Source organism: Antechinus flavipes, chromosome 4, assembly GCF_016432865.1.
Source record: "Antechinus flavipes isolate AdamAnt ecotype Samford, QLD, Australia chromosome 4, AdamAnt_v2, whole genome shotgun sequence".
Taxonomy (NCBI): domain Eukaryota; kingdom Metazoa; phylum Chordata; class Mammalia; order Dasyuromorphia; family Dasyuridae; genus Antechinus; species Antechinus flavipes.
In genome coordinates this window covers 362,536,116-362,553,938 of record NC_067401.1, presented here as the reverse complement: position 1 = coordinate 362,553,938, position 17,823 = coordinate 362,536,116, and the positions used below count along the sequence as shown (strand labels likewise).

At 33.1% G+C, this 17,823-nt stretch overlaps 1 protein-coding gene across 1 annotated transcript in view; it reads left to right on the top strand.

Annotated features, from left to right (window-relative positions):
- Positions 1-17,214, top strand: part of WDR27 (WD repeat domain 27) — a 246,826-nt gene extending 229,612 nt beyond the window's left edge. The window contains exon 25 of the mRNA XM_051998158.1: positions 16,078-17,214. Coding sequence (XP_051854118.1) covers positions 16,078-16,128 — 51 coding nt within the window. The 3' untranslated portion in view covers positions 16,129-17,214. The remainder of the gene's footprint in view (positions 1-16,077) is intronic.
- Positions 17,215-17,823: the final 609 nt, after the last annotated feature.

The following is a 17,823-nucleotide window of genomic DNA, read 5'->3' as shown; positions in this document are numbered from 1 at the left end:
AAGTCCAGGCAGATTGATGAACTTGATGATTGCTTATTTGAAGGTAAGGGGAACTCTATTCTTCTTTTTGGGGCTGCCAGGACCATTGGATCATGACTTTTATTTAAACTACTTGATTTTTATGAGTAGAACTTCTTTCTTGTCTTTGATATAGGATGCAATTTTACCTACCCCATTAGGTTGAGAGCTCCTTAAAGGTAGGGACTATTTTCTTTTTACTTATTTGTAGCTTTGTTGTTTAGCACAATGCTTGACACATAGAGGGCACTTACTAAGTCCTATTGACTGACATAGGAGAAAGTTTCAGCATATTAAAACATTTATAAGGAACTTTAAAGACTTCCAAAATTCTTTCCTCCCAACAATCTAGTTTGGGAATTCTCTAAGGAAACAAAGCATTATACATATTTATATCTATAGGATAAGGAAAAGATACATCTTCTTCTTCCATTTAACTTGGAGAAATGATCTGATTTCTCTCTTTTTCCATTGGAAGTGGAGACCTGAGGAAGTCAGTTTTAATGATCTAAATAGAAATCCAGAGTTATCACTTGTCTAGTTTTCAACATCAATATAGCAGACACTGTGGTCATAATGCTATTCAACCACAGTGCTTTTAATACATAGATAACTTCAAAATATTTGTAGCCCCCAAAGACTAGATTTTGCCTACCTCTCAAAACCAGAAGCAAATGTATGCTCAACATCTAACAGAGGGATACAGTCATGAGGAGTATGCTTTTAACAAAACATGAAACATTGTCGTCATTTCCACACATAAGCAAACCATTACAAGCCAAGCATTTAGTAGTAATTTGTATTGTATTTGAATTGTTACAAGTATAGTTTATCCTTTAGGATCCCAGAGCACACCCTAAAACAAATGGACCTACTGTATATGTTTTACACTGAGTTTGCTTTCTCTGCAATTGAAAAATAGCCGATTCTCAGGGAAGGGCTTTAATTGAATAATAAATAGTATTGCACAAATGCATATATTAAAATTGGCCCAATAGAAATGAGAGGAGTTTTAGGGCCTAACCAAACACAATTACTCAGGTTTGGTTTTTGCCAGACTACCTGGGCTCAAATCTTGTTCTTAGGAAATCCATCATGAAGTGTTTAATGCTTACAAGTGTTCCTGACCCCTGTGGTCCTCATTCATCTGAGAAATGGTGCATCCGACTGTATAGTTGACACCGTCTTGGGTCATTGCTTCTGCAGTGACTCATTGGGAACCATCTTGCCCCTAGGCATTTCTCATATTTTCCCAGCCAAATATGAACCAGTTCCAGGCCTGCTTGGCTGTCTGGATTGAAGAACAAAGTAAAGTGACTTTATGGCATATTTTGTAATCTTATTCCTTTAACATCCTATGGGGACAGAACCAAAAAGATCACCACAAAATATTTCTACCTGCAGAACCACCAGAAACTTAAATGAAATGAAAGGTATTTATCTTGGCTAAAAGAATTCTCAAGAGTGACTAAATAAGGCCTTCAAGTGATGGAGGACTATTATATAGAGAACAATAATCAGCTGTGCTCTTTCTCAAGGGGATAAAAGCAAATAGTCTTAAAGAGAGGCAAAAAATATTTTGATCAGTTTTTTTTGAGGGGTGAGAAATGAGGGGGAAATAAATATAAAATGAATAAACATAAAATATCATGAGAAGTTAAGGCATTTCCCTCAAATTCCTTGAAGTAAAATAGAAATGTGTCTGGGTTGTTTAGTTGCATAAATTTGGGAAGTGAAGTAAATGAAATTGCCAAGTTCTTAGCACTCTTAGCATGATGTCTTTGAAATCAAGAAAAGTTAAAAATTAGAAATATACTACTTACAAATACAGGAAAATCTCTCTTTCTTTCTCTCTTTTTCACACACATACACACACTGCCACCAGAAGTTTAGATTTCTTTACAAAACTCTCATAATAAATTATGAGATATAAAAATAAAAATTCTATTGTTCTTTCTTTATTATCATCATCCCTCCCCCTTGTTATCTATCCTTATTTCCCTAGGCACTGGGTTAGAAAATATAAGCCCTACTACTAATAGATTTCTCATATTCCTTATTTTTATGAAAGATAAACCCAAAAAATGAAATTGGAGGGACTGAATATGTAACATTTCTTTTGGATCCTCTTTCTTTGTTCCCATGGATTCTTTCTCTGCCTGTTTTCTTTTAGGGTTGCTCTTTTTTCCTATTAAAGACATGACCACAAATTTAATTTCATGGCTATGTTTTATCTGATGATAATAAATGAGCTTTATTCAGAATAATAAAATTCACAAAATTGCTGCCTCCCCTTGCCCTTTGGCCCCGGGCTTAGCATTTTGCTCTTGCTTTCCTTAACCTTTTCAGTTCTGAGTGTAGGGTATAGACTCCCAGACCTGGGAGCCCAGGATTCCATAGATAGATATTACTTTCAGTCTAGCAAAGGATCCGGGACTCCAAGTAGGAAGGTTTAGGGTGACGAACTTTGGTGGGACTAATGCTATATTGAAAATGAACTAAAATATGAATCTAATCTCTTTGGCTTTTCCCGAGAAACTAAGATAGAATATAAGGAGATTATGCCCTTTATATTGGTGGGGACTTCTGTATATTTTTTCTTGCTGTAGACTTTGAAGAAATTATATCTTTTCAAAATCTCATATGACTGTTAAATGGTTTAATGGAATTGGGGCACCTGAACCCCTAAAATTGGTGGAACACATTCAGTGAGGATTTGAATAAGACAAAAGATTTACTAATTCCATAAAGATGCTGGAGAAACCTGTAGGAGACATGAAATTTGATCTAGTGGCCTTCAAATAGAAGGGGGTGGTCAGAGTAAGCAATGTCATATATAGATAATTGTTTAGAATGTAAGACCCTGAAGAGCAAAAAATAGAGAAAATTTACAAACGTTAGAATTACTCAGCCAGTACTAAATTAAATCATTTTTCCTTGAATATGCAATATTATTTTTGGGCACTAATTTTTTCACACTATATATGCTTAAAAGTCTCCCACAATGTGCCATGCCCAATAAAACTATCACATAAAAAAGTCAGTATTTTAAATTTATCATTAATAAAGACAGCTACAACTTTCTCTGTACAAAAGAAGACCTTATATATTTTGACAATCAGAACTGGAAGGGATTTCTGAAAATGTATTCTTTTCTCCAAAAAGAATATTATTACTTCTTTCTACTATTCCTTACATAATTTGATTTTGATTCATTTCACCATCTTGACCACTTTTTCCTGGATATACTTGTGCTCATTGAAATTACAATATCCAGAACTGATCACATTATTCCATTTTCCTGATTCTTAATGCCATACTTCTTAATGGCAGCCTAATATCACCATCATTTTGTACTATTGACTCATATTAATATTATATTCCCATAAAACCCGAAATCTTATACAAATGAATTATTAGATAGGATGCTCATTACATAAAGTAGCATTGAATATTCTTAAAAACATACAATAATTGCCCTCTGAAGACATTGCAGGTTACTTACTTTTTTTGAAATAAATAAATTTTAAGTGTACCTTTTTAAAGTACCATATTCAATTTTAAAATAGTATAAATCAATTTGAACAAATGTTTTCTTATCTATAGATAAACTTGTTTGATAAAGTGATATAAAGATGATTAGCAGCAAATTATCTGTCCTTTACCCCATTTTCAAAATATTTTTACACTTTTTTTTGTGTTTTCCTTAAGTAATGTATGCTTATATAAAGATCTTAAAATAAGGAATTTTAATTTAATCATTCTTTTTGGAAGAACTATTGATTCCTTATACAGATCACATGTGTTTTTCCAATCATACTGTTTTAATTTTCCTCTATTTTTGCATATTTTTGAAATTTCAATCCGCAGTCTTTCATAGTCTACAGAGATTTTGTCATATTTTCTTTTCATCTTTGGATTTTTTCTTATTAATTTTTTATATAAAGTCTTTTTTATTTTCAAAATACAAACATAGATAGTTTTCAATATTCACTCTTAAAAACTTTGCAAATTATTTTTTCTCCTTTCTTTGCCTCCCACTCTTTCCCTATGTTAAACATGTACAATTTTAATAAACATTTCCACCATTATCATGCTGCCCCAGAAAAATCAGATCAAAAAGCAAAAAAAAAAAAAAAAAAAAAAAAAAAGAAGGAAAACAAAATGCAAGAAAACAATAGCAAAAAAGTAAAGATACTATGTTATGATCCACACTCAGTCACCACAATCTTCTCTCTGGGTGCAGATGGCTCTCTTCATCACAAGATCATTGGAAATGACCTGAATCATCTCGCTGTTGAAAAGTCATGTCCATCAGCGTTGATCATTGTATAATCTTGTTGCTATGTACAATGTTCTTTTGATTCTAATGACTTCACTTAACATCAGTTCATGTAAATCTCTCCAGGCCTTTTTGAAATCATCCTGCTGATCATTTCTGATAGAAAAATAATATTCCATAACATTCATATACCATAACTTATTCAGCCATTCTCCAAGTGATGGCCATCCACTCAGTTACCAGTTCCTTGCCACTATTTTTGTACAAGTGGGCCCTTTTTCCTTTTTTATGATCTCTTTGGGATACAGGCCCAGTAGGGACACTGCTGGATCAAAGGGCATAGTTGAATTAGTTATATTATATTAGTTATAGCCTTTTGGGCATAGTTGGATTTTTTTTTTCTAATCCTCTGAGATCTTTTAGTTTCCAATCTGATCTCTTCTTTTGATGGTCATATGTAAAGACATCTTGATGTGTAAGTATTTAAATTATCTTGTGTAATGTGTGGGCTAGCTTTCTAGAGGATCTTTGGATGGGCATTGGTCTTTAGGTGGAGAAGTGATGAAGGCAGGAGAGCCACCACGAGACTGGTCAAAGATGGAATCTGGAATCTTCTCTTGTGTCTATGTCTGAGACTCCTAGTTCCCAGTGCTCTCAGCCCTTAAATACCTCAGTATGATTACATCACTACAGCAACTGAGCATGTGCCAACTGTCACCATATCACACTAAGTATATAACAACTAGAATGATTACATCTTTAAGTATATGTTTAATTAGAGAACCATTATCCCATCAATCACACTGAGTAGCTGCTTAACTATAAGCTGTCCTTGATTCAAGAGTTCCGGCCTTCTATATCTTGAGTCTACTATGAGATAGTGTTGAAAACAATTCCCATAAGTTTTGGTAAGACCACAGTTCACAGAAGTGGGATTCAGGCAATCTGTTCATGGTGGTGTTTTTTTTTTTTTTAAATAACTTTCTTGGAGTAGGTTCTAAAAATATTTTATTGAATCCTTTCTAGAAGGTCACTGTTCATCTCACATCAGAGGGTTGGAAATCACACTAGTAATACCATAGTGGTTGTTGCTGGTTTTGGCCATGTATTTGTTCTCACCCTAGCTGTTCCTGTCAATCCAGTATTTATTCTTCTCTTCAGTGTCTTTTTCATTGCTATAACCTATCAGCAGGACTGTATGGTTAAGGTCTTTATCACAGTTTTTGTCATGATAAATCCCTAATTTGTAGAAATGAAAGCTATCAAGCTTGTATAACTTGTAGAAATGGAAGCTGTATAAATGGCCACAAGAGATAGGTCCCACAGAAGTCACAGCCTCCTGGAGTACTTTCTTATCACTTTCAGGAATGATAAAAATACCTGTGACATTGACATCGTAAACGTTTTTCTGATACTGGCATTCACCATTCTCAGAAGTATAGGGATAGAGATTCTCAGAATCCATGCCCTTATTGCCCTTGATGTACTGGAAAGCATTTGAAGGCCAACCCCCAGAGGAACCGGTGTTACAGTACTTCCCAGTGCAATCCACTAGGTTTTACTCACTCAGGGATACCAAATTGCAGAAGAATTGCTCCTCCAAAGCTATCAGTGACACAAAAAACCCAGCAAGGGGTATAGTAACTGATTTATTCATGTTCTCTTCCCATATGGTTCTTCTCCAACTCTTTTCATACTCTTGGTAGGTCTTCTGATGCCATGATTTCCATAGATTCCAGTCTCTCTCAATATCATGAACAGGGGTTCCCAAAGTCAGCCTTAGGCACCACTAAGAAATGAAACTCCTTTACTTAGCTGATCCAGCAGGAAGATGCAGCAGTAGGAATCTTTGTCTATGGAATGAACATAAACACATTAATAAATAGATTTTTCAGAGAATGGAAGGTGGCTTCTGATGATCTAAGAAGCATGAAGATAAACAACTAACTGTGCCAGGAAATATTATTACTTGTTTCTATGGAGGAAGTTACATGCCAGTAGTTGAATTAGGTTACGACTAATGTCTGCAATACTAAAACAATTAAGTAAATTTTCCTCCTTCTTTTCTCCCAAATCATGTACAATTTATTTTTTTCATTCTTTATGCTTAGGCTGTGGAATGCAATGCTAATGAATCAGAACAGCTCTGAGTTTTAAAGTGTTCCCCCAAAATGGGGGAATCTTATCCCCCCATTTAAATACTAACAAATTGCTTTTTTTTTTTTTTAACAAAGGAATATTTATTTCATAATATAAACATTTACTCTTCAATACTTGAGGCTTACTCTTTCTCCCCTTCATTTTCTGGATAAAGTAGGAAGTTAGATTTTCAGTTTAACTCATATATGCTCATCAATTGGGAGATTGCTGAACAAATTATAATATATGAATGTGATAGAATATTTTTGTATAATAGATGACAAGCAGGATGATTTCAGAAAAAAAATTGAAATACATTAACTAGTGCATAGTGAACAGGAGAATACTGCATACAGTAACAATAATATCGTACATAATGAAACATGCTCTTTGTCTTCAGGGGAAAAAAAAAAACTGATACTATTTGAATACAGACCAAAGCATAAGATTTCTTTCTTTCATTCTTTTTGTTAGTCTTCTTGTATAAAATAACAAATATAGAAATGTTTTACGTGATTGAATATGTATAATATATCAGCATGTTTACCATCTCAGGAAGGGGGCAAGGTCAGAAGGGAGAGGATAGAATTTGGAACTCAAAACATTAAAAAATTCCACATTAATTTTTTTAAGCAATTAATTGAAGAAAAATATTAGAAATATTAAAGTACAGAAAGTGATATCATAAGAAGTTATGATCAGAGGACTGTCAGAATTTTTGAATTAAATAATGAAGAATTCTATTCTACACTCTGGAACTCTCTTCTTCACTTATGGAATCCTGGAATCAAAGACCTCCATAGACATTCTAATCAGCTGTTTCATCGTAGCTATGGCATGATCCTGGTTTCTTGAAAGTTATAACTTCCAAAAAAAGTACACACTTTGTTAGATTCTACCAAGCTTACAAATACTATCCAATATAACATTTATTCTAAGTAGAAATTGACTCATGGAGCCAAGGGCCCCACTCAGTGGATAAAGCACTGGATCTAGAGTTAGGAAACTTGAATTCAAATATGGTCTCAGACACATTTATTAGCTTGTGACACCTTAGGCAACTCATTTAACTTCAGTTTGTCTCTGTTTCCTTAAATGAAAAATTGGGATTATAATAGCAACTTCTTAGCAGCTTTGTCGTGAGAATCAAATGAGATAACTATTATAAAGTACCTAATTTCTGGCACATAAAAGGTGTTATAAAAATGCCTATTCCTTTTTCTCTCTGTTTCTTGACAGATTCATCATTAGATGATGAATGTTTGAACGTGATGAACCATGAAAAAGATAAAAAGGCAAAATAGTCACGAGTCCTATGCAAATACTTTTAACTCTTGAAATGACTTGAATAGTCACAGAGAGAGGGCAGAATACTAAGAATTACACAGTTCTTAAACTTATCATTTATCTAGCTATTACTTTAAATATAACTTGAGATGGATACTATTTATTTTAGGGATACACAATGTATATCCAGTGACCAAGAAACTAATATACAATCAGAAAAACTGAATCACATCCATGTATGTATCCTCTATTTAAATATAACTAAATAACATAAAGAAGTTGCAATTGAATAAAAGAATTACTTACAAATTTTTCTTGGGAGACAAATAAAGGATTTCAGTAGAAATAATTGTTATTCTATAGGCAACAAAGATATAATTTATGAGATACTTGGTTCTACTTTATAATGTTCACAATAAACACAGGCAAGGGGATCATGATTAAGATTGGTAATTTATACACAAATATCAATTATAGAGGATAAAGAAATTCTAAGAAAACTTTATTTTCTAAACCAATTCTATACATGCCTTAATCTATACAATAAGTTTAATGTAAAAAGAGATATAAGGTGTTATATGAAAAAATATATTGAAAAATGGTTTAGAATTAAGAAATGAAAGGGTTCAAAGACATAAATTATTCAGAAGCTTCACACTTATATATAAGGAGGCAATTAGGTAGCTGAGTGGATAGACGGTTTCTCTGGAAGTCAGAAATGCCTGAATTCAAAACTGGTTTTAGATAATTACCAGCTATGTTATTCCAAGCAAGTTATTTAACATCTGTCTATCTCCATTCACTTATCACTAAAATTTGAATATATAGACCTAAACCCTAGGGTTATTATGAGGGTAAAATAATATAGCAATAAGATTATAAGATATTTGAAAAGTGCTATGTAAATCCTAGTTTTGATTGAAGAAGAGAATTGAAGGCCAACCAAATTGGGACATGCTGAACAACACTATAAAAATCAAAATTTGACCTCTGTTCTTGTGCTTGTGCAATTATATACATATCTGTAGGGTTCTATATTTATTTCTCATTATATGCAGCTTATTTTTTCTAGACTATTTAGATGTTTTAATATCCTGATTCTGAATTTCACTGTAGATGCTTCTGGCTTCATGTCATTCAGAGATTTAATGATTATTCCATCATCTATGCCTTTATTGTATCTCTAATAAAAACATTATACAAAAGAGAAACCAAAGGCACATCCCTAAAACACTCAACTAGTGCCCTTTTCTAGGTTAACAATTTGCCCTTTGATCTTTATTACTCTTTTGGCTCCATCATTTAACAACAGCAACAGAAACAGCAGTACCTACAGCAACAATAATTGCTTATGAATGTTGTTGTTAAATTCAATCAGTTCTGCATGTATTTTACTGTCCTGTTATGCAACCCAAATATCTCCAACAAGTCCACAAGGAAAAACATCATGGAAGATTTAGTCTATGTCAAGTATCCCTGTTCAAACATACTTCTTTCTTTAGGTACTTGTAAAAAATTACTTCTGTCTAAAAACTCATTGTCCTTTAGAGAGAGAATGCTGACGGTTACCAAAGAGATCTGGCTTGATTCAAAAGTTAGGAATTCTTCATATATCAAAAGATAATTTTGGACTATTGGATAATTTTGTTGTACTTAGTCATTCATCTGGCTCGTCATGATTTCATGGACCACAATAGGCCTTTCTGTTCTCTACTCTCTTGAAGTCTGTTTGACTTCCTGTTTATTGTTGCATGATACTATCCATCTTATCTGCTGCCATTCTCTTTTCTTTTTGCCTTCAGTCTTTCCCAACACCAGGGTCTTTTTCAGTGAGTGCTGTCTTCTAATTATGTAGCCAAAATATGTAAGCTTTAGTGTTTGACCTGAAAAATCTGAATTAGCTTATTTCTTGCTTTTCAAAGGACTCTCAAAAGTCTTTTCTAGAATCATAATTCAAAAGTGTTGATTCTATAGTACTCTGATTTCCTTATAGTTCAATTTTCATAGCCATAATATTACTACTGGAAAAATCATAATATTGACTATACAGATTTTTGTCAGAAGGCAATGTTTCTGCTTTTTCAGCTTTGCCTTAGGTTTCCTTCCAAGGAGCAAGTATCTCTAATTTCATGGCTGTGCTGTGATCTTTAAGCCTAAACATATAGAATCTGACACTGCTTCCATTTCTTTTCCTTCTGTTTGCCAGAAAGTGATGATATCAGTTGCCAAGATGTTAGCTTTTTTATGTTAAGCTTCAGGTCAGTTTTTACACTCTTACTATAATGCATATCTAGAAATACTTAAGAGCTAGGAGGCATAGCTGCAATACTATTATAAGATAAAAAGAATCTCAAAAATATTCAGTCCCTCTTTTTTTTTTAGACAAGTTTGCATTGAACACAGTTTACTAGTTATTTCTTTTTCTCTTAACATCTCAGGAAAAGAAGAATCCATGTCTTCCATTGATAATGCCATACAAACAACTTAATCAAGAGGGTTTCCCTAAGGGCAATTAAATTATTCTTGTTAGAAATATATCTCTTTATTCTTACTCAGAATTAATTTCACACAAATAAATATCATTTTATCATGGTGAACTTAGTTCCAAGGGCTTTAAATGGCCAATCCCAAGTATAAGATATCCCATACTATGGAGAAATTTTTGTTCTATTTTGTAGACTTCAAATACTCTTTAAAAGAAAAGAATTACAGGTATCCATAGAAATCGATTTTTGTAGAGAAAGGAATCAAGTTCTGAAGGGAAATGAATGACAGAGCTGGGGTTAGAACCTGGTTTTCTTATGCCCATTTCAGTTATTCCAATACTCTGTTTTATCTGTTAGATACAGCTGACTGAGAAGAGGATCTTTTTCCTTTAGCCTCTGTATACCTAATTATATTAACCATTCCTCTTGTGACAGTTTCCAGTTCTCTCACCATATACTTGTAATTCTTCCCATTTTTAATCCATAATTTTCTTCAATGCTCCCTTTAAAATGTAATACTAACTAAATATGTTCTGACTATCATAATACACAGATTATAGCAAATCCTAGAGGAGTTGTACGTAGGCATTAGGCATTAGTTCCCAATAGCTAATCAAGAAAACTATTTCAGCTAAGACTTAGTGTGGACAGCGTAGTTGTTTTTACTAAGTTTTTATTGATTCTAACACCGTGACCCTTTCCTCTTGTTCCCATGATTACTTTCTCTCTGAAATCTCTTTCTCATATGGTTTTCAATGTTTAATTCAAATTGGTTCAACAAACATTTTTGATGTTCCCTATATGTCAGGCACTGTGTTTTCTACTAGCGATACAAAGAGGAAAATGACTACCTTTCTTCATAACTATGCTTCCATTTTGTAGTCATATATAAATTCTCTCTTTCTCTCTCTCTTCTCTCTCTCTCTCTCTCTCTCTCTCTCTCTCTCTCTCTCTCTCTCTCTCTCTCTCTCTCTCTTTTGTTGCCTCAGAAAAATTGTATAACATTGGCTTAGCCCCTTGGTATCAGTTCATTTTTCATGAATCTATTGTGGTGATGAGACATGATACTTGACTCTAGGCTTTGTGAACACAATTTAATTATGCAGTCACTGGGTTTTCCTCAATCATTAGGAAGAATTGTTATCAAGTAAGGAATGACTTATTGATGAAGGAAATAATAAGATCATTGGGCCTGGGTCAATAAGTCTCAACTAGCTCATGATAAATGGCAACAGTGGTTACTGGCTATCATGAAAGACCTGTTAAGTAGATCACTATTGTGTAATCATCAAAAATATCATTTGGGACCATTTGACAAAATTCCTTGAATGCATGTAGACAGTAAAGATTGAGTATATCAGACTCCTACTGGAAAACATAATTCCATTTACATTAAAGAAGCCTGGACACAAAAAGATTAAATTCTTAGCCAAAGTTCAAATTGAGTCCATGAGTGAATTGGGAACTTAATGTTTAATGTTTATTCAATAGACTTTGTTTCTTCTTTACTTCCTGGTGGCTTCCTCACATCTTTCCTCCCCACCTCTCTTCAACCCTCTTCACCCCCCTGCAAAATAAAAGTACTCCAAGAAAAAGTAGAAAATTATCCAAAAGGCTGTTTTGTGATGCTTCCAAATCTGCCATAAGCAATATTTATCATTCTTTCCAGGAAACCATTAGTGCAATATCTTCAGCAAAGTGTTTCAGACTAAGTTATTTAAAGCTAGATAAGCCTCACAGTTTATGTAAAATGTGTGTGGTTCACCATTACTATTCCTGATATATACCAGATATACTAGAGAAAATGCTAGAATTGATTTTACTCATATCTCTGGGTTTGAGATGTATTTGGAACAGTTGAGTAAGCATAATTCTGGTCCAACAAAGAATCAGATTTTATTCATTGTTGTTTTAAGATCTTATGCATTGACCTATATTCATTCTAAAATCTGGTTATCCTTCCTTTACTTTGTCTTTTACTAATGTCCTTTATTTTTTAACTTCTAAGATTAAATACATAATGTATTCAATCTGGAAAGCATCAACATTTTATTAATATGTAAAAATGCCTGATATCATGATAAATGTGAAAGAAATATGGACCAAATAATAATATGTTTATGCTACTTGTAAAAGCTTCAAAAATTTAATATGATCTAGTAGGTTTTCTCTCTTTCAAATGTTGTCTTTTGAAGGCAATGTAACGGCAGATATAAGCAACTTTTTGTTTTTGTTTTTGTTCACTGATTTTATTGATTAGCATTCTAGTAAGTTTTAGGAAAAATAATTGTTTATGTCACAGATTCATGATTTCATTTATGTTGACACTATCTATACTGATTCCCAGTGAATCTTCTGTTATTGTTGTTCAAATTGTGTCCAATTCTTTGTGATCCCATTTGCAATTTTTTTGGCAAAGATACTGGAGTGATTTATCGTTTCCTGCTCCAGTTCATTTTATAGATGAGGGAACTGAGGGAAATAGGATTAAGTCAGGGTCATGCAGTCAGTAAATGTATGAAATCAGTTCTGAATTTAGGAAGATGAGAATTCCTGATTCTAGGTCTAACACTTTATCAACTTTGCCATATAGCTGTCCTGTGAGTCTACTAACTCCATGGAAATTCTCCCCTCAGCCAGCTAAGAGACAGATGGTATAACCAAGATCTGGAATTTCTAATGTTTGCCCTGTAATACTAGTTCATGATGCCTGGGACCATTACAAATTATCTGAATTAACCAATACCCTATATGCTTAGCAAATGCCTACTACTTGCTATTCTACTTTCCTCATGTTACTTAACAGATACCTAAATGATCCTTAACTCCTACTTCCCATTCTGTCATTTCTATCCAATTCAAGTTTTCCCTGCCCTATCCATTTCTTTCTCTTGTCTATTACTTTCTATTATGCCTTCTGGAATTCCTATTCCAAACAAACTTTCCTCCATTCTGTATCTCTTTCTTCATATTCCTTCAATCTATTTGCTCTCATCAATAACTGGCTTACCCTAGGAGATACAGCATTTCACACTATCCTCTTCAGTACTAGATAATCTTTACTTTTACCTGTGGCACATTTGTCCTAGAGGGATACATGGAATATTTTTTGTTGTCAGCTTCCATTTCCTGACTGTCTCTTTCCTGTCATAATTCAGAAATATGGAGTTCAATTTTTAATTCTTTTTTTCCTATACAGATCAAGATGACTCTTGTCTATCAATTTTTATGTTCTTCATTTTTTTTTTTCTCAAGGAGTTTAATGCCTGGCTCATTTTCTTTTCTTTTTCTTTTCAATCCTTGCTCTTCTACTAGGAGACCTCAGCATTCATATCAAAGGCTCCCCAAATACCTTATATTCTTAGTCCCCAATTATTCCATATCACATCTTTTCTATTACATTTCAAAATCTGCTATTGTATCATCTTTCCCCATGCCCCACTTTTCATAAACCTATTTTGTACTTTCATCACCACCTCTGATTTCTCCATCTCTTATTATTTTTTTTGGCCTGCTCTGAATTTACTCTGACTTTACCTAGTCTTGACTTTATAGTTAGCCAGTTGAAGTCAACACTGTTCTTTGCTTATCAAAATGACTAGCAAGAATGAGCATAAACTTAAGAGGGATAGAAACCAGAGAAGCTAGCAACTTTTTTTTTTAAACCTAAAAACCTTTCCCCTAGTATAGCAATATTTAGGGAATCAAATGTAATTCTAGTTCAGTTCTCCTTTCAGAGATTGGAGAAGTAGCTCTGTAGTTCCTTCTGCTTCCCTCATTTCAGGAAATGAAGTCTTCAATGCTTCCCTTAATCAAACTGCATTTAGTTATACAGCCCACATGGACGTATATATCCTATTTGAGTTGCATACTCTTTATCACAAAATTATCTAGGTAGTTTTCTTAGCTCTGCTTTACTTGATTTTTGTCGAAAAGTATTCTGACTTGCTCTATCTGAACTCTTAGAGTAGAATCAAACCCAGTTCTTAGCTCAGTGCCTTGGAATATAATAGATACTTAACAAATGCTTGTTGACTGGACCTTCTATGCTTGCTCATATTGTAGATTTTGTGAATCTCTAGTTGGATTCTATTTAAATAGCCTGGGTTAAAGCTGCTGCAATCATTTATAGTGTTTTTATTTTCTTATCATCTTTATTTAGCCATCTCATCTTCAGTTTCCTTTTCTTCTACGCTGGTACTTACATTTCTTCAGCTAATGTTTTTATTATAGCGCCTATATGTCATATTCTGAAATTAAGGCTTTGTCTGTAACTGATTACTTTCTCTTTATTAATGAGTATATTTCATTTCTTATGCCATTCAGTATGGCTTTCTGAAATACAAAATGGAAGCACAAATGAAATATCAGGCCTAAACACTTAGAAATAATTTGCATGTAGGTAATCATTAGAAGCTTAGGGGTGGTTAGAAGAATTGCAATAAGAAAATTTTTGTGCAACTTTCTAAAAAGAGAATAATGACTCATTAACTATCTAAGTAACCTTTATTATAAATTTACATTTTTGTATAATGAGGTAGTCTTTACTGAGTCTTAAAGGGGTAGATAAAGTTAATTGCTTTACTTGTTGTGATAAGTATAACCTATATATGTATAACTTATATACATCATATATTATATATATAATTGTTGTCATAAGAGAACAGAATTATAATCACCATAAGAATATTGTTTTAGATAGCCTCTTATATAGTTGAGATTGTTTGTGTCACTTCTACTTAGAAGAATTTTGATGCATGATATAGGACAAAATAAAATTTAATTAAATTGAATTAATTCAATTTCAGTTAACAAATATTTAATATACTGATTTTTATTAAAGAAGTAATCACTTACAATTGACTGGATGATTATAAGACAATTTCTGATGAGCACTGGAAATGAAAATATTTAATTTTTTAGTTAATCACTTAAATTTTGTTACCAAATTGATAGATTTTGTTGCTGTTGTAGTTTCTCTTCCATCTTGACAGTAAAAGTAGATAAAGCATATACTTGTGTTCAGACTCAAAATAACTAATTGACAACACAGGTATTTAACAGAACTTACTATTGACAAGATAGAGATAGCTATATGCATTTGGAGTCAGAAGATGTAGGGGGTATTCCTGGCTCTTTAAATTACTATTTCATTTTTACTTTTTCTAAGTCTTGGTTTCCTTATCTGTAAAATGAAGCCTTTGAAATAGATAAAATTCAATAACTTTCAGCATCCTGTTTGTGATTCTTTGATCTTCCTGTGGCATTAATCAGATGGAATCTGATTCAAGACTTAAAATATCAAAATAACAAACAGATGCTAATTAGGTAATGATAATAACAATAATGATAATGATGGCAATCATAAGTGTTTATATGGTATGTTTTAAGTAGCCTTTTTATAACTTTTACAAATATTTCATTTGAATAAGTCTGGAAGGTAGATATTTTTAATATGTTAGTTTTACAGATGAGGAAACTAAGGTAGACAGATATTAAATGACTTAATCAGGATTACATACCTGGTATCAGACGAGGTTTAAATTCAGGTTTCTAACAATTTATTGGTAAATTATAAATTTAAATTAAATTTATAAAATAAATTATAAAATTAAATGGCTCATTGGATAGAGTAAAGAGCTGAGAGAGCTAAGTTTAAAGCCAGCTTTAGATACTTGCTTCAGTTGTAAGTGGGGATAGTAATGGCATTGGAAATGGAAATGACTTCCCTGTGTTATTGTAAGTATTGTGTGAGACAATATTTGTAAAAGCCCTTAGTATAGTCACTAGTACATTATAAGAATTTTGTAAATGTTAGCTATTATTAATCAATAATTTTTTTTCCTTCTTTTTCATCAATCACAGCTTGCCACAGCTACATTGGATGGTAAACTCCAGTTGTTTCTACCCAAATGATTGCTGACCTATGGAAGATCAATCAACATTTTTGGAAAGTAATAATTTGTTGAAAAAAAAAAGTTGTTCATTCATCAGAAGTAGGAAAAGAAGAAGAAGGTTCTTTTTCAAACTCCAGCCTCTTTTTCAGATTTCCTTCCATGTAGGTCATATAGCCTGTATTTATAAATTTAAAGTTTTAGACTTGCCCAATGCTCAAAAGTGATTTTTCCTTCCTAGCTTGGAAAAATAGAAGGAGTAATACACACTGCAATAGTCTGCAGGGGTATCACTTGATAATAATGGAAGCAGAAATTTTCACACAAACATAATCCAATGTTTATTATTAAACTATGTGAAAGAGGAAAAAAAAACCCAATAGCTTGTTTCTGAGACAGTGATTATCGTCAAATGAATTCTGTTAAATAGTACAGAACCTTAAAGAAACTGACACCCTTCCAGGGACAACTGGGTGCTATCTTGAATGGAATAGTAAATTATTGAGTTATCTGATGTTATCTGATGACTAAAGTACTCTTGTTAACGGAGTAGTGGGAAAAACGCTTTTATTTATAGACTGTGTCATACAAACTTCAGGACGATTTTCAGACTCCTGAACCATTATAAGTTGCCTATGCAATGATCTTAAACTGGCCTGGAGAATCGACTAGTTCCCAAAGCAGAGGTTCTGATAATAATTTATTGTTTTTGAAATAATTTGAATTTCTTGTGGAGTTCCTGCTGAATAATGAAGTATTGGAGAAACCTAGATCTGATCTCATTTCTTGGAGTTCCCCTGGATTAGGAATAGGTTCTGCTATATAGAAAACCCTAGATAAAACTGGCTGTAGGACAATGTCCAGCAAACATTGTAGTCTCACTGCTAACCATGATAGCAAAAAGCAACATGTTACTACAATACTTCCTAGGAAATAATTTACTATTGACTTTTAAGTTTTGCAAAATGCTGAAATTATTGTATTATTATTGTCATTTTACAGATGCAGAAATAGACAAAGTTTAAGTAACTTACCTAAGCCACTCAGGTAGTAAATATGTAAGATAGGATTCAAATCCAGGTCTTCCTGATACCAAAGCCAACACACACACACACACCACACACACACACACACACACACACACACCTTTCTATCCACAGTTAATTTACTTTGGCTTCCTAGTGTCATAAATTTGGAATTGGGAAGAATCCAATAACATCATATGAACCAAATTCCTCACTTGCAGTAAGAGGAGAAAACCAAGATCCAAAGAGGTTCTTAGATGCCTAGGTTACACAGGAGGGAGCAAAGTTATTTTTCATTGGAAATGCAGGGCCAGGGCTTCAAGCTCTAGTATTTTTTCCCAGAGTTCCACTTCTCCACTTTTTCTTCACTTTACTTAGATAGGGAAGGAATTGAAAGGTTATTTAAAGTGGTATATGGATAGTTGATAGAAGACTAGGTGAACCAATTAATTAATTAGATATGGGTTTAAATCTGGTGGTTAATTTCCTTCCCCCTTTGTATCTTTTCTGTATAATGGGGCACTTGGACTAAATAATCTCTAAAGTCATTTTGGATAAAATTCTGTGTTCTCAGAGTGGAGATATTTGTGACTTCTAATGTTGGTGATCACATGGTCATTGGAAGTCATTGACTTCTCCCTCCTGTCTCCTCCTCCCCGACAGATCCTTATTAAGAAACTAAGTTCTAGAAT